This window comes from Planococcus citri, chromosome 1 (genome assembly GCF_950023065.1).
Source record: "Planococcus citri chromosome 1, ihPlaCitr1.1, whole genome shotgun sequence".
Classification (NCBI taxonomy): Eukaryota; Metazoa; Arthropoda; class Insecta; order Hemiptera; family Pseudococcidae; genus Planococcus; species Planococcus citri.
In genome coordinates, this window is record NC_088677.1 from 28,369,944 (window position 1) to 28,394,766 (window position 24,823).

The 24,823-nt window shown below is 33.2% G+C and overlaps 2 protein-coding genes across 7 annotated transcripts in view; one reads left to right on the forward strand and one right to left on the reverse strand.

Moving 5' to 3' along the window:
* The window catches only part of LOC135831202 (uncharacterized), a 572,431-nt gene extending 560,214 nt beyond the window's left edge, over positions 1-12,217 (forward strand). For all 6 annotated transcript variants that reach the window (XM_065343508.1, XM_065343510.1, XM_065343511.1 and 3 more), the window contains one exon: positions 6,683-12,217. In XM_065343508.1, the coding sequence (XP_065199580.1) occupies positions 6,683-8,062 (1,380 nt within the window). In that variant the 3' untranslated portion in view covers positions 8,063-12,217. The remainder of the gene's footprint in view (positions 1-6,682) is intronic.
* Positions 12,218-14,474: 2,257 nt separating this feature from the next.
* On the reverse strand, positions 14,475-22,015 carry LOC135831209 (zinc finger protein 184-like). The gene is made up of 9 exons (XM_065343522.1): positions 21,779-22,015; positions 20,999-21,640; positions 20,828-20,923; positions 20,029-20,748; positions 19,779-19,952; positions 18,996-19,169; positions 16,384-16,500; positions 16,231-16,320; positions 14,475-16,165 (listed from the first exon to the last, which is right to left on the reverse strand). The coding sequence occupies exons 1-9, from the start codon at positions 21,860-21,862 to the stop codon at positions 15,005-15,007; spliced, it is 3,258 nt and encodes a 1,085-aa protein (XP_065199594.1). The 5' UTR covers positions 21,863-22,015; the 3' UTR covers positions 14,475-15,004.
* Positions 22,016-24,823: the final 2,808 nt, after the last annotated feature.

Genomic DNA, 24,823 nt, shown 5'->3' on the forward strand with positions numbered 1-24,823 from the left:
TAGAAATCTGAAATTTGGTATGTGCCTTATTTTCAACCCATCGAATCGATTAGAAACAGTTTCGAACAATTTTGAGGAGTTCTGGAGCCTCCAGCAGATTTTTGAAAGTTGAAAGAAGTTGGAAAGCTAAAATTCACTTACTTAGTATGTACTCTAATTTTAACATGCTGATTTGACTGGAGGTGGTTTCAAGTCGTTCTGGAGCCTTGGGCGATATTTTGGAAATTTCAGTTCTCCAAAAAATGCTGTAAAATCTGGACAAATCAACTCGTCAGCACGTTTGCTCGAGATAGGTGCTTGTTTATGACTCTTTGGACCCTTTACTCGCAATTTTTTCAAAATCAATAGATTTTAATTCGGAACCATATTTTTGTCAAGTAATTTCATAACTAAAAACTTCAAAAATTAACCGTTTCCCCAGCTGGAGCCTTTAAAACGACTTGAAACTCTTTCTAGTCGACTCGGCGTGTTAAGATTAAAGTGCAGATGAGTGAATAGGTACGTATGTATTTTGGCTTCTCAATTTCATTTTGTGAATTTCAAAAATCTTCTGGAGGCTTCAAAACTACTCAAAATGATTCGAAACCGTTTCCGAAAGATTTAGTGGATCGAAAATAGGGTACATTCTGATTTTCAGTTTTCTAAGTCAGTTGCATGGAATTTTGAGTTTTTTTTTTTTTACCCAAATTGTGATTTTTGAAAATTCACCAAAAATCAAAAAAATGTACCTACTCTGGGACCTAAAATTATGGGTGGTGATATCTTTTTGCTGCGTCTGGTTCAAAAATTATTGTCGTGCCAGTTGGGATACCTCCCTCGAGAGTGTTTTGAGAAACGAATGATTTTCAAAATATGAAAATGAATTCGATATAATGTAGTAGTATTAACTAACCTACGAACCACATGACCTGAGTTCTTGGTGGGTAGTGCAAAATCAAGTTTCCCAACTTCGAAAAATTTTTGGGTAAAAGTGCGTGTTAAATTTGAAATGAAAATGTACCTAACAATAAGTAGGTATAATCAAAAAAATATATCCTCTTGACTGAAATAAACCTTTTCGAGATAATTTTTGGAAATTTATGAAGTGTCTTTTCTATATCACTTTAGAAGTGTCGTAAAAATGATTAAAAACATTATTATAGCGATTAAAATATCATAAAAAGTGTCTTGAAAGTTTTGAAACTTTCAAAGCGCTACATCTTGAAATTGTTGCCGGCATATTTTATATTTTTCCGGATTTGTATTTCAACTTTGATGTGGTGACATCGAGAAACTTGCCTCCCTCCGTTAGCTTATTTAATTGTGTATAAAACTTCCACTTCAGTACATTACCATACCAACCAAATCACTTCTTTGCGTATAAAATACTCGTAGCTCAGCTGCAGGCATAATTTTTAGGAAACTGTGCTGATTAAAAATTTCAAATAGCCGAACCAAATTAGACATTTTGATGCAAAAAAAACCTTATTTCTGAATAACATGATCCCTCCACCGTGAGAGGTTAAGACCTCTCCCAAAATCGGGTTTTTGATTTTTTTTTGTTTTTTGAAAATACTTAGTGCATCTACAAAAAAAAGTAGTCATGGAAGAAAATTAGGGTATTCTGCATATTTGTGCCGAAAAAAGTTTTTATCACTTTTCATATTGTATAAAGAATGAATGAACTTCTTTGAATGCTGATAAAATGAGTTGGTTCGGGGGGTGAGGGGGGTCGACTTTAGAGGGTAGAAGAAGCTTTGAGATGATTGGTGGGTAATTCTCAAAAAAAGTTTAAAAACCATGTAACCGGTGGTTAACTTGAATACTATTGACAATTAAAAATTTTTTTCAGCGGTATTGTGTAGATACCAACTCGGGCGTCACGTGCATATAGTTTAACGGCCCCCAACCCCCCCTCCACTGTGGGTCAAGTCCCCCCAAACCCTGAAAACTCCATCGTCGTGGCATGTAACCACTTAAATTTTCCAACTTCATCTTCAAAAATGAATTACACTATCACTTTTTCTGAAAAAAAAAAAATGGTACATATTATGAATATGATATTAGAGTAAATGACAGAACTGATATAAAGTTTTGGAATGACACTTATACCCTGAAACCGAGGTCATAAAGTGATGTAACCAGTTTTTTGTCCATCGTCGTGGCAATTTTTGTTCATTTTTCCCTGGCTCTCCTATTCGACTTTTTTTGCAGTGAAATGGCTACACTGTATTGTTTCAGTAATAGCAGTACAGTGCCCATTTCACAACCATCAATCAAATACAGTAACCCGTCCTCCGAATGGTAATCTGTAAAAATTGTACAGATTACCATTTTTCAGTTCCATCGCCGTGGCTTATCATTCTCACGTTTAAAAGAGCATTTTTTCTTTGAAAAAAAAAAGAAAATATTCAAATAGTAAGTACTTGATGACCACAACTTTGAAAATTGAAAAATTATTGATTCTATTACCGGTAAAACAAATTTTAGTTTTTTTTTCTTACGTCGTGGATAGTACAGTTTGGTATTTCGTCGTGGCTATCATGGGTTTTTTGTCCACGGCGAAGGAAAGTACCTACCTTATCATGTTTGAATACTCCCATTAAAATGTACCTGGTACCTACTTGATGAACTTTTTGTGAGCTAAAGCTACTAATAACTGCTCCAGTTATACCTATACCTACCCAAAAGTAGTGAACAGCCTTTTTTTTCAACATGTGACACCAATTTTTTTAAAGCCCCTCCCCCCGCCCCTATTGAAGATGACTTGGGCCTCAAGTCATTTTTGGGGTCCTGGGTATGCCTAGAATCAAGTCCCTTTTGAAAAAAATTCAAAAAAAGGTTTTCATTTTCGAAAAATTTTAGTACTGAAATTTAAACTTTTTTTGAGAATTACCCTGGTACGAAAATGACGATCTTGAAATTTTTTTAGAAATTGAATTTTTCAACTTAGGTATGAAAAAATACTCTTTTCAACTCGTCACCTTGGATTTGCGAGTCACCTGCTCTAATCGATTTGGAATACCGAACTTATGATAGTATCAAATTTTCAGTTTCCGAAATTGATTACAGCGCCTGAGCGATTTGAAATTGCTAGAGAGAAGTCAACTTTCGCTGGCGGCTCCAGATCGGCCCAAAATCGTGGCAATCGATTCGAGGGAGGTCGACTTCAGGGGGTGGGAGAAGTTTCGAGCGACTTGTTGCAAACATTGACGATTCTGGAAATTTTTTCTAATTCGAGATTTTTCAATCCTGCGTAAAAAAAATATACTTTCCAATTCGTCGCCTCGAATTTTTGATTCATCGGCACTGATTAATTTGGAATACCAAACTCATGATGAGATTAAATTTTTAGCTGACGAAGTTTGTTGCTACGTCTTCTGTAGGTGATTTAAAATCGCTGGAGAAAAGTCAACCTCTGCTGGAGGCTCCAGATCGGCTAAAAAATGGTGCCAATCGATTTGGGAGGTTGACTTTTCAACATATCAAATGAGGTATTTCCGCTATTTTCTAAAAGTTGCAAAAAATATAAAAAAATCGACTTCGGCAGCTGAAAATTTGGTTCTGAAATCTGGATGACATGCCTTGACGAATTTTTAGAGGTTTTCCTATAAGAAAAATTTATTTACCCTACGTAACCTTAACTAAATTGTGGACATGTTTTTTTTTTTGTCGGAGTCATTTCAAAATGACTTAATTTTAGCTATTCATAGTGATTTTTTCCAAATTTTCAAAAGTCAGACAAAATATTGTAACATGGGATTGGTTAGTTGGTTACTCTCAATATTGGTAATTGATTAACATTTTTTCAATTTTTTTTAAAAGTGAAATTTAATTTCTTTTCTGGAGGAAATTATGGATCCTTAAAGAGGGAGCATTTTTTTCCGCTCTGGCCCCTACCAAACCTGTTATGGAAAAAATGGTACATTTTCAAAAGACAAACCTCTATTTGAAATTCTAAAACCTTTTCTAGGATTCTACTGAGCTGCTAAAAATTGACAATATCACATACTTTTGGGCGAATTCGTGTTTTGAAAATTTTTTCTTCTTGAAATAGGCAGATACCTATTCAACTTTAATTTGTTTGAACATCGAAAAAAATCATTTCTGAATGCAGAGTAGTTCCAAATTTTTTGTCTTTATTATCAATTTGAAAAAAAAATGATTTTTAGCTATTTTTCTCAATTGTTCGAAATTGGCAATAATGACCAAAAATAGAAACTATAGACACCGACGTTTTTCTTTTTTTGCGACCCACTTCAGTAATTTTGAAATTCAGATCTTCCAGCAATATTAGCTCCTGTCGATATCCCACAAATGCATGTAATTTCTGATAAAAAAATGATTTTCAAATTTTCAAAAAAGTATCCAAATTCAAAAATTTGATGGTATGAGGAGATGACTATTTTTGTTTTAAATGCAGGATTTTTTGGTAGTTACCTACATACGTATCTTTGTTTTAAAAAAAAGGATTTGTTTTGTAATTTTGTCAAATGAGCTACTAAGCTTTTTTACCATTTTGCCAAAAAAAAACAGGATCTTTATTTTTGAATTTTTGGAAAAAAATGTACCTATAGGTATGTACTTCATTTGGCAATTTTGTCAAAGTAGATTTTTTTTGGAATTTGGGCAAAAAGAAGGGGCTTTTGAACAATTTTTACGCAGAATAGTGTTTTTTTGTTGCAATTTTGGCAAAAAGTCGGATGTTTTGGCAATGTTGGTGAAAAGTAGGACATTTTTGTAAGTTTCAGCAAAAAAAGGATTTTTTTCTACAGAGTATCCGGTGAGTGGTGGTACAAATTTCAGATTTGAATATAACCAGGTACGAGTAAAAAAAACATAAGATAATCAAGTTGCCTATTTTGAAAATTGAAGGGGCAAAACAAGTTTTCAAAATCCTTCAATTTTGATGATAGGACTCAACGTCAGATAACCTTTTTTCTTAGTCGTACCAGGTTATACTCAAATCTGAAGTTTGTGCCACCACTCCCCGGACACCCTGTATAATTTTGTCGAAAAAAACTGTTTTTTTGCAGTTTTGCCAAAACATAAAACTTTTTGCAATTTTAGAAAAAATAGGAATTTTTTTTGTAAATTTTGACAAAAAACAGAACTTTTATGACAATTTTAAAAAAAATTCTTAAGTACCTAGGATTTTTTGTTAAGTTTTTCTAAAAACAGGATGTAGGTAAATATATATGCAATATTGTTGGAAATTTTAAAACTTTTTTTGCGATAGGTATAGGTACCTACTTCATCATCATTGAACTTTGACCCGGTGAGCTGTTCAGCCCTTCTGGGAAACTGTAGGTAGAAGAATTGCTTGCCGATGTATCATCAAGTTTTTTCTTCAGTCTCCCTCTGCTCCTCCTGCCAGTTGAAGTGGATTCTTTGACTTTTCAAGGGGACAGTTCATAAGGCATTCTATCAACGTGTTTTCACCATTTCTTTCTGTAATCGTTCACTCGTCTAATGATTGGCTCTGCTCCTAGCTCCCTCAGGATGACTTCATTCCTTTTCCTATCTCATCTTGTCTTCCTCTTTGCCTTCCTCTGGAGCATATACGCCAATCACTGAAATATCTTGGTTCCCAAATTTCAGATTTATCTCAATTTGTCTTTCACTCCATATTCTATATGCCTGGATGTTGTCTTTGAGTCTGTTTCGTGTATTGTATAATTAATCATAATCCCTGCTCTGGCACGTTCTGCTTTTCCTACTCCAGCATATACTAGGGTGAATTCTCCTCATTCATCGGTGCCATCTGCCCTTTTTCTTGGTTTCTGTGATAATGGCTATGTCTATGTTTCTCTGTATCAAGATGTATTCCAGCTCCTCTTCTTTTCCATTTATTCCTAGCACATTCCAGGTAGCGATCTTCAGCCTATTTCATTTCTTCCATAGTGTGGACTTTTTTGCCTGCTGCCCAACAGGGTTCCCTGATTTGGCTGATTTTCCAGTCGGTTTCTTCTTATTTTTGTTTTCTCAAGAAATTGTTTTTTTGCTTCTTTGGGTTTCTAGCCCAAGGTAGTATAGCTTGATGAGAGGGCTGCCCTCTGCGCCGTCATGCCAACTTTCCCGAAGTTTGGTTGTAGCGCCAAATTCTCGCTTGTGTACAGGATTCATGACTAGCACTAGCAGTATTTATGACTCTTTGCGAGCTTCACTGCTCTTCCTGTTGCTGCTTCAGGGATATTTTCCGATTGTTTTCTCTTCTTCCCTACTTCCTGAGACAGCTTGATGTTGTAGCCCATTCAGGTGGCAGCTTTGACACTGGGCACATGCCAAGGTGTTAGGTTTGGTCTTAGCCTCATCCTCCGCTTCCAGCCTGCCGAAGATGAGTTGCCAGCCTCTGTGAGGTGTACGCTCCAAACCTCTCTTAAGGTTTGTCTTCTCTACTCCTGGGACTGGCGGTTGTAGTTTAGATTGTACTTACCCCAAGTTGGCCCAAGAGACCATATTATAGGTACTTACTTTCTAAATTTGTTTCTTTCAGATGAGCTGTAAGTACACCTAAACCTATCTAGCTCAAGTGATTATCTTGCAAATTCTACTAAATCTGATTCATATTTTGCATTTTCCATCCTTGTAAAATAAATAGGTACCTACTCTACCGTACCATGTATTTGTGCTAAAGTATTTGATCTAAGTAGAATTCTTATTCAGGAAAATTTCATTAACACAGAATTCATTTTGTTCGCAGGTATTCACCATAGCACGATACCACAAGCATAGAATAGCATCGGCCATATTCGAAGTCACGTTATCGGCGCAGGTTACCATAACGCACCAAAAGAACCCCTTCAGTCCATCCGGTTTAGCGAATCGGTTCAAAAGACGCAGCGCCTCTCTGACCGTTTTCCAAATAGTCGGATCGTTTCTCGTAATTTATGTACCTTATTATAGCGTAGTTTTACTAGACTCCACTAACACGCTGCTATTTAGTCATAATCTAAACCGCAATGTTATCGACATTCCGCCATTTTTAATCACCATTGCTTCCGTATTGCTGCTGTGTTCGTCATCCATAAACGGCATCTTGTACGGCGTCAAGAGCAAAGTGTTGAAAAAATCATTCCAAAACTACTGGCGAAAGAAGATGAAGAAGAACGAGCTGAATCAAGAAATCCAGGCTCGAACACCGTCCACTTGCGGATCCCGTAGACCATCATTGACACCGGCGATGGGTTTCTTCGGCAGGCAGGGGATGAGGAGGCCTTCGGAAGTCAGCATCGATACCCAAAAGTCCAACTTGCTGGCTACCTCGTATCCGAAATTCCAATGCGTGAATAATTTCGCTTGGAGGCCCGGTTCTAGTCCGGGACTCGAGTCGTCGGTACCGCAGAATGAATCTTTTAACGATTTAAAACGAACTCATTCGTTTCGAAATTCACCCACTAATCATATGAACAGCCTGATTAGTCTGAAAATACCCAACGATAAGAGCAAATTTGACGACTTGAAGAATTATCGTAAATGCGTCACCGCCATCAACATCGCCGGTGATAAACCAACGACGACGAAGACGACGAAGAACTCAACTTCTGCGACAACCACTATAGTAGGAGGTAACGCTAACTTAATTCTGCAACGATTCCGTAAAGTAGACGGAGACTACGAAGCGTTGAGTCGTTCGTCGAGATGCAAGTCGCCCAAAATACTCATCACTAGAGCCTTCTCGGAGGAGAACGAGAGCACATCGGATAAATCATCTCTTCCAAAATCCTCCTCTTCGGTGACCACCTTGCTTATCGATACTAATTGGAAATCCGTCTCCAGGGAATGTATCGCTTTTAACGCTTCCAGCAAGAATAACGCTTTATTGATGGATTACACGGACGACTCGTGCAGCGATGAGTCTCAAGACGATGCAGCCGAAGCCAAACTTAGTCGCAGCGTCAGACCGGTAAGTTTCAATATCGATACTTCCGATTCAGACTCGAATCTCGGACATGGCCATAATAATTCCATCAAATCTTGGCCGTTTACTAATAAAAAGAAAAACATACAGTTTCGTATCGGATCCGTCATCTTGTCCGAACGAGAATTTTCTTCGGTTGGTGACGTCACTTCTAAGAAGTAATACCCTTTTATTTTTTTTTATAATTTGTTTCGAATCCTCCTTTTACATATACCTACCTAATCGATGTTCTGTGTATAAAATGTGTTTTTTTATTTTTTATTTTTTTTTTTCAAGAATACGTATATAGAATAGAAAGGGCGTCTTTATTTAATATTACCCGGGTATTTCAACGTACTAAAACTGTACCTGCGTTACGATGATTTTTCTCCACTAAAAAAGAATCTTGACCTTGGTTGTGATAAAATTAATTACCCTGTCAATTAATTATTAGTTTTTAAAATAGATATCTTGAACACAATGCATACCTAATAACTAATCGTAGTACCTACCAAATTCACGCCACCTTATCTCGTACCTACCTAATAACCCTTCAAAATGATTCATATCGAACGATCGTATTGGCTAATTAATGATCTCTATATATGTATATGTTACCCCGCGACCCATCTTCATCTTCATCACATCGTATATACCACGAGCAATATTCTCGTATGATGGAATGTTCCCCTCTCATCATCTCGTACTCTCTCATCTATTCTACTCTTTTTTCCTCTTTTTTCGAATTATTTTTCGCCACTTGTTTCCAACACGTCCTTTCTATTCTTGTTGTGTGCGAAATTCGCCGGAGAAGTTTGCACGTTTATAATAGATCTCATTAGTTGGAAATATGACACGTTAATATGAACGTATCACGCTGTAGCAATGATTTATTTTCTACTTAAACCTACGGTCGGGTATTCAAACAGACGTTTTGTGTTGTTTATTGTCCGCGAAAGCGTAGTTTTTTTTTTTTGTTGAATAGTTACCTAACATATAATATTGTACTGTTCCTTTAACTTATGAGTACCTACCTACGTTCGTATTGTGGAAAATGTTATAGAATCTCAAGTCTCAAGAGTCAGTTTGACGTGTGCATAGTTTTGACGTCTTCCTGTACCGAAAGATTCTATTTATGGTTCTGATTAATTCACTGTGTGATTTAGATAGGTACCTACTCAAATTTAACTCATTTTACGATTTGGTTTGCCAATAACTTTAATGTCTAATATGGGATCCTTTTTATTTTACAAAAAAAAAAAAAAAAAAAAAAAAATAGAGAAATCCTCAAATTATAAACTGAACTAAAACGATGAAGTTGATAAATTTTTTTGGAAAAATCAGAAGTTGAATTGATGAGGTAAGAGGTATTTTTGATAAATTTTATTTTTATGCAAATAGGAGAATTTGATGTGTTTTTTTGAGGGGGAGGGGGAAAGGATTTAACGATTTGATAACGACTTGATAATTTTTCTGAAGCATTACCCCCTCCCCCCTTGAACGAATTTCTATTTTGCTCTGTTTTTAAAATGAATAATATTTTAAGTGACGATTAGTAACACTTTTTTGAATTTTATTCACTCATCAACTTTTATTGCAACATCAATTTTTTTCCCCATTCATTCCTGACAACCCCTCCGAAATAGAAAAGTTCATCACCTTAATCAACCTCACAAACCAAATCTAACTCCCCCCCCCCCTTTACGGGTGTAATAATCTTGTAATTATAAACACCCCCCCCCCCCCCAAAAAAAAAAACATAACATAGCGAATTTCATATAAATTTCCTTACGAAGGGCGTAATAATCTAGCAATTAAAAACACCCAAAAAAATTATTTTTCAAAAAAAAACTGTTTTGGAAAATATTATTAGGTATTTTAATACTTTTTGCATAAAAAATAAACGTTTTTATCAATTGAAAATTCCATACTTTTTATGACTAAAAAAACTAGTCATTTGTTGTTCCAAAATTTTATGAGTTCAAATTTCAAAATATTGAAGATTTATGATTTACCTCCTAGGTAAATTATTTGAGAAAATTAAATTATATTTTTCAAATTTGTTAGATATGATTTTTTATTTCCAAAAAAAAAAAATGACCATGAGAAATAATTTGATCCAGTAAGATTAACTCAAAAAAAAAAGAAGAAAAAACATTTTTAATGATTATAAAACATTTGGAAAATTAAAAAAAAAAATCAAATTAAAAATCGACAATTTTTGTATTCTTTTTTGGAAAATACATTTAGGTATAGGAATGCAAGTCTCTTTTTCCCTTTCTCCTCTCCTCCTCCCTTCTTTTTCCGTCAATATCTTGAAAAAATCCACTGTTTTAAAGTTATGAAAAATTATTGACTCAACGTTTTTTCAAGTGACAACTCTGTCACTATTTCATTATTTAAAAACAAATACTTATCGATTTCTTTTTAAAATTTCAAAATGTTGTTCTTTGAAAATGAGTTAGAAATAAGTACCTATTCGATCTTTGTAAATTGTTTTGAAAAAATTTAACTCTATACCCAGGTACTTTTAAAAAACTGTTCTGATTTTAATTTTCAATCAAAAAACGCACTTAAAAGTAGGTATAATTTTGGTTTGAAAAGTGGCCAAATACGGGTAACAGAAGTGAAATGAATTGTTTTAATACCTACTTATTTATTTCAAAAAAGTCATTTTAGGTAAACTCAAAATCTTGAAAGTTGAATTAACATTAAAACTTGACAAGTTTTCTGTTTTTTCTTCTACAAAAACTCACTTTTCTGAAAAAGCTCATTTTAAAATTTTTTTCTACGATATTACGACTTTTTTTTTGCAAATAGGTAATGATTTGTTTTTTGTTTTAAAACACTTTCAATTTTTGTCAGTGAATAAATCAACATTCAACTCTTAATCCCCTCCTCTTCTTTTTCCTGCCACCTCCCATAGATACTCTTTTTTTTTTCACCTACACCTTAGAAAATTCCTAGTTTCAAAAATTGAAAAATCATTCTAATTATAGATTCCATATTTTACACTTGAATTTCTTGCGTTTATTTTCATACAAAAAATTTAAAAAAACACACACACTCCTGTCTTTCAGAACAAAATACCAAGTCAGAAATTAAATTTGAAAAAAAATTTCTGAGATTATTAGACAAAGTTTTCTGCTTTGTTACATCCAGTTTTGGGAAAAATCTAAAAATTGGCTCACTCGCTAGAGAAGAGTTGAGTCAATTTTTACATGATTTTCAAATTAATTTTTTTTTAAAAATTGGTTTGTTTAACGCACTTATTTGATGCTCTAGAATATTACTGCATTATCCAAGGTAATTTACTCAGAACCATCGATAGAAGACTTCGTGTGCGAAAATAATAAATTCAAGGAGACCACATCCTGATTTTATACATATCAATATAACGTGTAAAAGCACTTCCGGCGAATTTTTTCCTCGTTTTAATAATTTTGTTATCACCTATTCTAGTCATATGTACGATCAAAAATTTCAATTCTTTATTGTTCTGTGTTTAATAATGCATTTAATGTAGGTAGGTAATATAACCGCGATGGCAGTGGAATATTTTGAGGAGAGGAGTGCATGTGGAAACCACATGCCTGTGTGCGTATATGTTTTTCGAATTTTCTTACCTATGGTTCCTTTTCATATTAAATTTGAATGTTATTTAAAATCTAGTCAATATTGTTTATTACGTTGTTCGATTTATATAGGTAATAAGTTTTTCTGTGAATGAGAATGTGTTTTATTTACTATGTGCTGTAATTGTAATTGTGTTGCCAATATTATTATTTTAATTCGTTTCACTGTACCTAATTATTACAATTATATAGGTGTCGATGTGATTTCAATTGGAAACAAATTGAAAATGTCATATTAATTTATTTATTTTTTGAATTAATTGAATTTTGTTAATATTGGGAATCAAATCATTTGCAAATGAACGATTTTATTTATTGTTTTTTTTTTTGTGTCAACGTTGACCTTATACCTACTTATAAGATAAAAATGTAATTATTATGTACTTAACTGATGTAAATCCATGATGTTTTATTTGTGACATTTTAAAATGTGCTTTCGAATGTAACATGCGTATCGATTTCGTTTAAAAACGACGAACCAAATAGTTAAGTGTCCTAAATAAAACTATTATCGTGTTATTGTTACCAGTGTGTGAGGTATTCATTTATATCATTGGAAATGAATCAAATTTTAAAAAATCTTTATGTGAATATTTTCGAGTGTATGTGTTTTGCCTTAATGTTGAAAAACTGTTATATGTCATATGTGTGTAATTATTTAAGAAACGTTTTAATTTCAACATTAAAAATTAATTTTGCTTTCTACGGTTTTTTCATTTATTCGATGTTTACCTATGTAAATGAGGTGTAAAAATTATGACGTGACGCGATGTGATCATTGGTACGCCACATGCAAAGCCTTGCCTTTTGCCGAAATTGTCAAAGCTTTCCTTATTCTGTCAGAAATAGTAAAATTTTTCGAAATTCAGTCAAAATTGCCAAAAAGGTCTCAGTTTTGAGTTTTTGCTATTAGCTGGTAAAATTAGTCGTTTTTTCGCAGAAACTTTCAAAAATTCTTAAATTTTTTTCCCCAAAATTACCCAAAAGTATCGATTTTACCAGAAACTGCCAAAAAGTTATGCTTTTTCGAGTGAAATTGCCATCAAATACAATTTATTTGTCCAATACTTAATTCCCAAAAATATATAAAAATCTTGTTTTTTTTACCAAAAATGGCCATTTTTTCAGGTTGTTTTTTCAGAAAAATCAAAAATGGCTGAAAATTGTCGTTTTTTTTGCAAAACATTCTCAAAAAAATTCCAAAATTTTTGCTTTTTTGACCAAAATTGCGAAAAAGTATTTTTTTAAAAAAAATAAAAATGCCATAAAAACCTAGTTTTTACTGAAATATTGTCAATGCCTTCCTTTTCGTCCTAAAGTGACAAAAACTCTCGCTTTTTATCAAAGTTGCAAAAAAATGCTACTTTTTTCCAAAAATTCCAAAGTCTCCATTTTAAAAAAAAATATCCAAAAGTTCAGTTTTTTTTTGGAAATTGTCAAACTTTCCTTTTGATAAAATTGCCAAAGTTTTGCTTTTCGTAAAAAATTCTCGTTTTTTTCAAAAAGGAGAAAAAAATTTTGTTTTTTAATAAAATGCCTAAAAATTGTTTTTCCAAAAATTGTTCAGAAGTCTCATTTTTTTTTAAAGAGAACTGCGAAAATATAGGTATACTTTTTGGCCCTTTCATCATCTAACTGCCGAAGGTTCTGAACTTTTTGCAAAAAAATTGGCAAAAAATTGCGTTCTGGCAAAAATTTTTGCAATCACCTTTTTTCCAAAAATTCCAAAAACGTTTTCTTTTTTTTTAAAGCAATTGTCCAAATTCTACCCATTTTTATCAGAAACTGCCAAAAATCCTTTCCTTATGTTAAAATTGTAACAATTTTGCATTTTGCAAATATTCTTAATTTTTTTTTTTTTTTTTAAATGACAAAAATTTCTGCTTTTTATAGCAAAACGAATACTTTTTTGGTGCATACCTATTCCAAAACATTTTTTCAAGAATTGTCCAAATCTCACTTTTTCGACAGGAATTGTAAAAATACCGGTATAATCTTTTGGCCTTCAATTGCCTAACAAAAAACCCTTTTTCCTAAAATTGTCATGGTCTTGCACAGTTGTACTTTTACTCTTGCTTTTCATTTTACAAAAATTCTCACTAGTTAAATAAACTTGCTGAAAGTTTTTTTTTTTTTTTTTAGAGAATTGTCCAATGTCTTGTTCCCCCCTCCCCCTCCTCAGAAATTACTTAAAAGTATCACTTTTTTGACGAAATAATTCGCAAACGGTCTCACTTTTTGTTAACGAGAGAACCTCTCAAAGTGCCTGCCTCCAATTTGAACGGGACCTCGATTTTTGGGAAAAGCATGGTATAAAATCCCCATAACCGGAAATGTCAACTTCCTAGATGTATTTTTTGATTTTTAGCGAACGTTTGAAAATCCAGAATTTCCCTTTTTCAATCATTTATGTTTTTTTTTCAAGTACGTACTTGATCAGTGAAAATGATAAAAATAGTTCTAAAACTGAATACTAACCTCCCAATACCCAAATTTCACTGTTTCCAGTCATTCTGGAGCCTCCAGAGCGATTTTAAATTTCTCCAGAATTTTGAAAATTGCGCCGAAGGCTTCGAAATGACTTGAAATAGCGAAATTTAGACTCGGGGGAATTGGTTCTACTCGATATTTAGCTGCCCAAGTTAATATTTACGCTTTCTGGAGTTAATTTAAAATTTTGGAGAAAATAAAAATCGCGAAAGGGTGAAATTTGGATGGGGGGGGAGACTGAAAACGGAAAATCAAAAACTCGAATCTCAACTGATGAAACTGAACCGATTGAGATTAAAATATTTATATATAGGTAAAGGTATTCAATCATTTTTTACAACCCTGTTAATTTTTTTTATCATTTCACTGAAATTGAACTTTGAAGAAATTATGACAATGTCGTAAATTTTTCAACGAGTGAACCCCTTTGCAAAAGTAGCTTTCTATTTTGCAAAATGAAAGAAATATACTGAAAGATGAAATTTTAGGTATATTTACAGTCATCGTTCACGTTGGACGATACTTAGTGACGCATATAAAAACAAACACAACTAAATTACAAATACGTAGGTACTCTAATTACAACCGTAGGTTCTTAATACATTTTATTTTTGAATTTTTGACCTCATTCACGAGATATTATTACACGATACTCGATAATATTCAATATGAAATTGGTCAGTAAGTACTAAAATTAAAAATAAGCATTGGCTGAATAAGTGATGCAAGGTAAATAAATTTCAAAGGATCATAATAAATCACTGAGATCGTCAAATTTCATTAAAACATTCATAACGAGTATTTGATCAATAGTAAGTACAAAGTACACATTATATGTATTATATATTACATTACAAGTATCAAAAAATGAGAAATATAGCTTACTGCCATTCCTCGCGTTAATACTTGTAAATGCAAGCTATTTTCCACAAAACATGCACCGAAATCGCACATATAAGGTAAAATAGATTACAGGAACTTATCACAATACTGAAAATTATTAAAAATTATACGCCACATTGGCATTGTTTACATCAACGGTGGTATCGGAATGTTTATGCATATGGCGTTTAAGAGATCGTTCGTATTTAAATACAGCTTTACAAACCGTACAAACGGACGGAGGTTTGCTATGAGAATAATACACGTGTTGTCTCAAATATCGTTTCAGCTTGAAAGTAGTATCGCATTGCTCGCATTTGAATTGATTGGCACCGTCGTGGATATGATGATGCTCATTTAGAGATTTTTTGCATTTGAACGTAGCCTCGCAAAATTCGCATTTGAAGGGTCGTTCGTTCGTGTGACATAACGAATGTGTTCTCAAACTCACTCTTTGACGAAACCCAGCGCCGCAGATTTCACATTTATACGGCCTTTCACCGGTATGAGTATAGATATGGCATTTCAAATTACGTCTGTACTTGAACTGCATACCGCAAATGTAACACTGATGAGGTTTTTCATCCGTATGAACTAATAGGTGAGATTTCAAAGTACTTCTCGACTTATACGATAGCTGGCAAACGTTACACCGATAGGATCTGTCGAACGTCTGGAATCGTTTATTTTGCACCGGTGAATGTAAACGTCTGTGTTGACCGAGACTTTGTCTCGACTTGAACTCTAGATGGCAAACAGGGCACTCGAATCGTTGACCTGTGTGCTGAAGTAGATGACACGAAAGTGAAGTGTGATTGGTGAACGTAGCGTTACAGAAAGTACACAAATACGGATTATTGCCCATATGATTTCGCATATGCATCCTTATGTGATACTTTTGACTAAACGTAGCTTTACAATATTCGCACATGAAGGGTCTCTCGTTCGTATGAGTGTGAGTATGTCGCTCTAGAGAATCTCTCAAGGCGAATTTAGCACCGCAGTAATTACACAGGTAACGTTTCTCGTCCGTATGCCGTACTCGAATATGTTTCAGTAAATTGTGCCTGTGCTTGTAGCTAGCACTACAGTACGAACACAGGTGTAGTTTCTCTTCGGTATGAGTGATTTGATGGCTGACTAAGCATTTTTTGATGGCGAAAGTGGCGTCGCATATTTTACATTTGTACGGCCGGTCGGTTTTTGATACTGGGGGCGATTTTGTTTTCGGAGGACGTTTGCTTTTCGGATTTTTTGCCGGTTTTCTGGGCTTTTTTCTCTGTAAAATCGAAATAAAAATATCAGAAATTGTTTCGAGAACTAAAAAAAAAGTCAACGGCTTACTTTTTCAACAACCGGGACATCTTCAACGTCGTCTGTGTTCATTAGATTATCGTCTGATTCTTCAGTCGCAGCATCTTTCAATTTGTAAATCTGAAATTATTCGAGAGGGGAATTAATCACGAACAAATTATACGAAAGAAATGAAAATCGTACTTCGTTCTCTTTATTTTCTAACGATAAATCGACGTCGCTGTGAATGTTATCAATTTGTTTAACGGCGTTGGCTTTTGATTTTTTGATACATCTGGGTTTCGTCTGTTTTCTTTTATTCTGAAATTTTACAATTTTTATTAGAATCTGTAGACAAACAACAAATCATACTCAATTTTTTCCAAAAAAAAAAGTGACTTTAAGGATTAAAAAAGTGACACAACAAAAGCATAAAATTCATAAAGAAGAAAAAAAATAGAACATTAGAAATTGAAATAATAGTTAAAGTATACTTTGCAACTTTTTCAGCAATTTTTAGTGACCAAATCTTTTATGAAAAAATTGAAATTTTTTAGAATTTTTTTTTAAACTACAATTTACAGAAATTTTGCTATGTAGACGCGAGAATTTTTGGCAAAAAGCAAGACTTGGATAATTTTAGCAAAAAGCAGAACTCTGAAAATGATTAAGTACTTTATTAACAAAACGGAGAAATACTTTTTGGAAATTTCTTGCAAAAAAGAAAAGACTTTCACTTTGTAATCGAAGGATTTCTACGTAATTTTTGGTTGAAAAAAAGTGAAAATCTGCTTTAACAAAGTGAGAATTTTCACCAAAAGGCTGTTTGACAACTTGAGCAAAAAATAAAAATTATTGGAACAAAATTTTGTTCGCAATATTTGTCAAAAAACGAAGACTTTGACAATTTTAGTAAAAATTACGACATGACATTTTTTGGCAAAAAAACGAGAATTTTGGATATGTAATTTCTGGAGAAAGTAAGAGCGTTGTTATATTTTTTCTCAATTTTTGTCAAGAAAAAGTGAAGATTTTTTTAACTTTTTTGCAAATTAAACAAATAAGATTTTTCAGTAATTTTTGACAATTTCAAGCAAAAAATTGGCGTAAAATATCCTCTCCATGGAAAATTTTGAATCATGGATACGATTTTGCTTAAGTAAATTAACTAAATGTTTGGTTTGAAAAACCAAATAAGTAAGTAGAAAAGTTGGGCTAAATATCAGAATGTTATTTTTGAAATTTTGGAAAAATTTCAGAAAATTTCTTGGGTAATTTTTTTTTAATTCTTAAAAATCAGACTTGAAAGTCCAATTTAATGTAACCTATCATAAGCAAAAATGTCAGAAATTAGTCATTTTTTCAAGTTTTTAATATTTTTTTTTTTTTTTTTTTGAAATTCTTAAAAATCAGACTTGAAAGTCCAATTTAATGTAATCTATCATAAGCAAAAATGACAGAGTCATTTTTTTCAAGTTTTTAATATTTTGACACAATGTCAAGAATTCATAAATTTTTTTTTCAAGTTTTAATTTAAGAGTCGGAGAAAACATTGAGAAATCAGATTAAAACTAACCAATCTTTTCTCCCAATTTTTTAAGAGTCTGATAACATCATATTGTCAGAATTTGTTCTTTTCTTTCAGTCTCTGAAAGTTTGACCTAATGTCAAGAATTAGTCGAAATTTTTTCTCAAATTTCTAGAAGTTGGGCAAAAATTGAAGAGCTCTATTCCAAAGTGGGTTAAGTCATTTTTTCCTCCAAAAAATGCATTCAAAGTTTTTGATACTGAAATTTGTTCTGTTTCCAAAGGTCGGTGCACCTTTCCTTTCTTTGAACATACTCGTAGAACAATCACTTGTAGAAAAATTTACTTTGAAAAATTGATGACTTAACCCACTTTGGAATAGAGCTCTTCAATTCTAAAATCACATAATTCCTACATTTTTTGAAATTGGCTACTTTTTTTTACAAGTTTTTAAAAGTTTGACATAATACCAAAAATTTATCAAACTTTTCAAAGTTCGTAAAAGTCAAACAATATGGATCAACGTCATACAAATTTTGGAAAGACCCCCTCCCCCTCGGAGTAAAAACATATCCATATCAAAAACGAGATTTTTGAACAATTTTTTTCCCCAAAAAAGTAGGACATTTTGAAATTACAGAACTGGTACTCAATTTTTTCCAAAATTGGTAGTTTTCGTAATCAAAAAAGTTACCAAAAAGAAAAACTAACCAAAAAAATTGAAAAACGTGAACATCAACATTTAAATTTTAGAAAAAAAAGCATCAAACAAGCCAGATCACTTCAATTAAAAATGAAAAAAAAACGAAAAAAATAGGTAAACATTTTAAATTAAAATTTATATTAATAATGAAACACGATTTTGATTTACAATTTTTGCAAAACGCAGGGCTTAGACTTTAAAAAATTTTTGCAAAAAAGTGAAACTTTAACGAAAAAGAGAAAACCTGCCTATTTTTGATATGTTTTGGTAAAAAAGCAAGATTTTTTGGAACCCACTGGCAGAAAAGTGAAACTTTTTGCACTTTGGTGTATGTTGAAAAAATGAGACTTTTTTTGAAAATATTGACATAAAGCGAGACTTTTGAGCATTTTCTGGCAGAACAATTTTTGGCCAAGAGATTAGGAGAAATTGAAGTTCTGAAATTTTTTATAAAAAGTAACGTCAGTAACCAAAAATTATTTTTAGTAAAGACATTCTTTTCAATATTGTTCTAAAACACGAAGTGGTTTTGAAATCTTGTAGAAGAATTGTATCTGGCTTCTACGCCATACTTTCATATAATTACCTTTTTCTTGTATTCTTTTTCATCGTCGTATTCCGAATCGAATAAATCGATGCTCGAATCGATTTCTGTATAATACGTTTTACGTGTTCTAAGTTCATGAAATTCAGTAGCTTCCTTCGGTTGTGTTTCTTCTTTGACTGAAATTTCATCATCAGAAAACTCTTCCTGAGTGACCTAAAATTAAACAAAATTTCGTCACATAAATAATATCGTCACCCTAATACGTAAAATATCTAACTCCATTTTTGTAAATTGTTCAGGAAATGCGAAAAACAGCATTATCAACTATTGATGGGTGTTACATAGTTAAGGTTACTTATTATAGTAAAAAAAAAAATTCTGGTAAAAATTTTTTTCACTTGACACCTTTTAAGCCACTTTGAGTGGAGTTAGATAGTTTTCTCGAATTCAAACGTGGATGGTACACCAATGAATTCACCTGAAGTGATTTTCAACATCGGAAGTTCCATACGAAGTGTTCACCTTTCAAATGGTGTTCATAACTCATTTTCATGAAACGTAAAAATGAAACAGTTTCACGTAGTTAAATAAACAGTGCGTTATCCTTTAGTGGAGTTAGATAATTTTCCTGACTTCGAACGCGAATTGTACACCAATGAATTCACCTAAAGTAGTTTCTAAGGTCGGAAGTTCCATATGAAGTGTTCACCATTCAGATGGTGTTCATAACTCATTTTTGAGAAAAAATGGAGTTAGATACTTTACGTATTAGGGTGACGATATGTATTCCACAAAAAAAAATTGCGATGATGAATAGCTTACCTCATAGAGATGATCGTCATCGTCGTCATTATCGCCTTCATTAACAAAATCATTCTTTTCTTTATCTATCACATCAGTATGTTTTTCTTCACTTTTTGATACTCGATGTCCTGTTTCAGTCTTAATTTCTTCTTTTTTATCAGCTGATGCGTCTTGTTTGCTGCTATTGTTATCCTACGCATAAAAAATTAAACGATAAATTAATAAAATAATATTATAAAAAACAACCAGCTTCGAATCAATTTCTTACCGCGTTAGTGGTGTTGTCAAATTCAGGCGTAACGATTAATTTTTCAGGAACACAACGCAGCACATCGTCATTCTTTATGGACGAATGCTCTTTACGAATATGAGCATTCAACGTCCATCTCGTTTTGAAAGCTTCGTCGCAAAACTGACAAGGAAACGGTTTCTTATCGGAATGATTACGCAAATGGTGTTGTAAATTGCCTTTCGAAATAAAAGAAGTATTGCAGATATCGCATTTGAATGGTTTTTCGCCTGTGTGGCCTCTTTCGTGAACGATTAGGTGATGTTTTTGGAATATTTTCATTTTACAGAATCTGCATTTATATCGAGTTATACCCAGATGTCGAATGATGTGACGACGTAGTGAACATTTGGTTCGGAAAGGCATCGAGCAATAATCGCAAATGAATTTTTTCTCAACGATGTGGGTTTTGCTGTGTTGCTTCAAGCTATGAGCAGTACTGAAATCTTTGCAACAAATCGGGCATTTGTAAATTTCCGGCTCGGAATGAGTTGATTTATGTTTCAGAAGATCTTTTCGCAGTTGAAAGACTTGGTTGCATATATTGCAGGTGTATATTTTGGGTTCTTTGGGAGCTTGAGATTTTGGACGGTCTGGTTTTTCGATGCATTTTTCCGCACATCTTTTCAGTTTACGAAATCCTTTGGCTTTTCTTTCTATTTGCTTCTTCAAGAAGTTTTTCACTCTGGAGTCGACTTTCTGCAAAATGAATTACGTTCGAATTAATTTTTTTTCAAATTAGTGCGATAGTTGATCAGGAAAAAATATAAATATTTACTTCTATTCCATAATCCACGTTCATTACAGTTTCTAACGATGCGTCGACCAATGTTTCGACCTTCGTTAACAGATGTTTAATAGCAGTTGGGTCAGTCTGTGGAGGGAAAAAATTGCTTGAAAATATGCGCAAACGTGATTTAACATTTTCAAACAGGACAAGAATACTCACATTGGCAATGTTAACTGGCTCAGCAGTATTCAGCTTCTGTTCATTAATCAAGTTTTCCAAATCAGACCCGGTTAAAGTAGTATGCACTTTGATATGATCATACAGAGCTATCTTCGATCTAAATCCTTCGTTACAAAATCGACACAGGTACGGTTTTACTTCATCGTGGTATCGCATATGATTTCTCAGCGAAGTATTATTGGTATATTTTTCATCGCAAAACTCACACGCGTACGGTTTCTCACCGGTATGACCTCGCATGTGAGATTTCAAGTGAAATTTTTGAATAAACGTAGCGTCGCAGAAATCGCATTTGAATTTCTTTTCACCGGTATGAATGGCCATGTGCCTCTGCAAAGTATCTTTGAGGCTGAATTTACCTCCGCAAAACGAGCACACGAATGGCTTCTCGTTAATATGAATTCGTTCATGTTTGGTCAAGTTGGATCGATGCTTGAAAGCTGCACCGCAGATTGAGCAAGGAAAAGGACGCTCGTCGGTGTGAGAACGTTCGTGACTAGTAAGACATTTTTTTATTTTGAAAGTAGCACCGCAGAGATCACACATGAAAGGTCGTTCGGTGTTTTCATCTTCAGGATCTTTCGGTTTACGACCTGGTTGTTTATTTGGGTAGTTTGGCAACTGAAACAGAAATAAAACGTGTGATTTAAATAATCTGAAGATCTGAGAAGAAGTTCAAAAACACATTAATATTCTGCAAATAAACGCTCTCAGAAACACTTTATAATTTATGAATTTTCGTTCAATATTACAACTTACGGTATGAGTGAGTTTTGGAAAAATTGGTAAAGCTGGAGGGCAATCATCGTCCGGATTTGGTGGCAATGTACTACTACTATTCATTATACTGACATTTAGGAACTGAATTTATTAATTACATTAAGTACTTTGGTTTCATGTCACTTTTTTACGCCACATCGTTCTTAAATCTATAAAATTCTACAAAACTCTACTGACCTGTCTTATTCTTATCAAATAACAAAATTTCGATTATCAAAAAGATCTGCGTTGCTGGTAGCCTATTCACCGGCGCCTTACCAACAAATTTTTTGAAATCATTTGAGGTCACACTGAAAATCTCTGATTTCCAAGCCCACGATTGGTTGAATTTGTGATGACGTCATACTTCATCATTGGTCATTGACCAGAGGCTGTCTTGTCAACTATCAGGTGGATGGGGTGCATGGTGCATTTTTATCGGAGTCACTGGAATCAGGATTGTTGAGTGTTTCCTTTCCTGTGCCTTGATTTTTGGTTTGAGTAGGGTGCAGTGGCGTGGCCGGAGCATATCTGGAGGGGCGGGGGGTTGGTTTTATTTTATGAGAAAGGTCCATCAGAATTCTTATTATATTCATTCTACAATCTACATAGGAAGAGAAAAAACAAATTCGCCAGAGCGTAGGGATAGGGCAAAAACTTTTGAAAATTCAAAATTCTCATTTTAATTTTTAATAGGTATGTGAAAGCCGTGAAAGGACTAGGTTTTTTTATTAGAGAAGGTTGATTGTTTTGACTTCAAAATTTCAGAATTTGAATGATTTTTTTTTAGAAATTTCAAGTCTGAAATAGAAAAGCGAAAAAGCCTAAACAAAGTGAGGGCAAATTAGGCAAAAGGCCAAAAGCTCTCAAAATTTCGTGTTTTGACTTTTGAGAAGTAAAAAAAGAAAAACATTTTTTTTTGGTTTGAGGAGTTCATTTTTGGATTTACATGCATATTTTTTATTTTTTGAGCTTGCCTGTTTGAATAATAAATTTTCAGAAAGTTTGATTTTTCGCGAAGGCCAAAGTTTTTGAAAATTAATTATATTCCATGTATGTAGTTACCCAGTAAATTATGATTTTTTTTACAAGAAGTCAATTTCACAATTCCATTTGACATTTTTAAGAGTTAGGCACCTACCTGTACCTTGAACGGGTGCAGAAATTTAGAAATAGAAAAAGTGTACTTAGCTTGATCAAAGCGAATGCAAAATATTTCAAAAATGTGCTATTAAGTTTTAAAAAGTCAGCATATCAGTCTCTTTCTAGACCGAAAATTTTCAAAATTTATCAATAACGTCATATTTTTACTAGAGCTGTGGGTCCGAAACAATTTTGGGATTGGGTTTCAGTTTTGGGATCAAAACTTCATTTCGGGATTGGATTTGTTTTAGTAATTACGTTCTCGGTTCTTCTAAATTTTTATTTCAGTTTCGAGATTATAACATTTTTTTCAGTTCCGGTTTCAAAATTGTCATTTCAATTTTAATTCCAAATTAGCAAATAGATCCTTCAAAGGGGTCTAAAAAATGGGAGTTTTTGAACTTTTTGAATGCATGTGCAGCGGAGCAATTTTAATCGTCAAACTTTAACGGTGATCCCTCTGGTCGGGTGAAGTGACTGGGTGAGGTGAAGGCGAGTGACAATTTGAGAAACAAGTAGGACCTTTTGTTGGGTATGGGTAATTAGAGGTTAAAAAAATAAAAATAAAAATTATATAAGTAGGTACCAATTTTTTTCAATTTTCTGTCACAAAAAAGCAAGATTTGGACAATTAATGGGAAAACCAAAAATGAGAGGTTTTTTGGAATATTCTCCAAAAAATTAGCCGTTTCGCTAAAAAAAAAACAAAATTTTTGTCATTTTTGATGAAGCAAATTTTTTGCAAGATTTTGTCTCGACTTTTCACAATTTTAACAAGAAAAACGGGTTTTTAGAATATTTTTGACACTTTTTGGAATTCTTGGAAAAAAAGTGGAATTTGAAAAAAAATTTCAGCAAAAAGCAGAACCTTCAGTTAGGTAATAAGTGATTAGGGGCCAAAAAATATTTTTTTTCACTCTTCCAGCGTTCTTTCCAAAAAATGGGACTTTTGAACAATTTTGAGTGAAGAATGAGCCTTTTTGGAAGTATCCTGCAACAGATGACAATTTAGCCATTTTGTTGAAAAGTGAAAAGCAAAAATTTTCGACAAAAAAACAGTGACAATTAGCAAAAAAAAAAAAATGGATTTTTTGACAATTTCTGGCAAAAAAGATAAATTTTGGACAATTTTTTTAAAAAAGAGAAACTTAATTTTTGAAAAAAAAATTTCAACAAACTTTGTTATAGGGCTGTCTAGCAGACATACTAATAATGATATAGTTGGGAATAAATCCCATTGGAAGGAAGATTAGAAATATTCCTTAGGCGGGGAATATTTTCGAATACCTAGATAGCTCAGAAGGGCGTTGTTTGCTTGATCGCTCTATACATCATTTAAAGAATATACGCAATAAATACGAATTCTGTTTTACTTACTACGTATATTTACACTTTTTACATAAATTCATTGGTATACAAGGCAGTCTATAAATTTAGTGAGACAGTATGACCTAACGAATTTCTTCATAATATGACCAGGTCACACAGTGACACAGGTCAACCAAAATTGACAATAATCTATCAAGTAGATTTTACCCTAGTCGACAACAGAAGACATAGAATAGGAGAAGAATACATTCACATAATATATACACGAGAATGAAGCATTTTAGTTTAGTCATCGTGGAGGCAACACCATGGTCCATATCTCCACGAGAAAAGATTAATATTATGCACTATAATTATTTCAGTTGGCGTTTCCACCACTTACTTCAAACTGTACACGTTTGTCATCGCTTATCTTGGCCTGTCCAATACTGTAGGCTTGATGACACTTAACTAAACGAGGTATCACTTTAAACTTTGCGAATTGAGGTGATTTCCGGATAAATCCCTCAACACCAAACAGGCTCACGTTATTAATCGATTGAGGATCGATTAATCTAGGTTTCACAGTAGTAT

Coding starts and splice junctions, on each gene's coding strand:
- LOC135831209 (XM_065343522.1), bottom strand. CDS start 21,862: ATGAATAGTAGTAGTACATTGCCACCAAATCCGGACGATGATTGCCCT. Junction 21,641..21,778: donor TTCCAAAACTCACTCATACC/GTAAGTTGTAAT, acceptor TTTCTGTTTCAG/TTGCCAAACTACCCAAATAA. Junction 19,170..19,778: donor ATGACGATCATCTCTATGAG/GTAAGCTATTCA, acceptor GTTTAATTTTAG/GTCACTCAGGAAGAGTTTTC.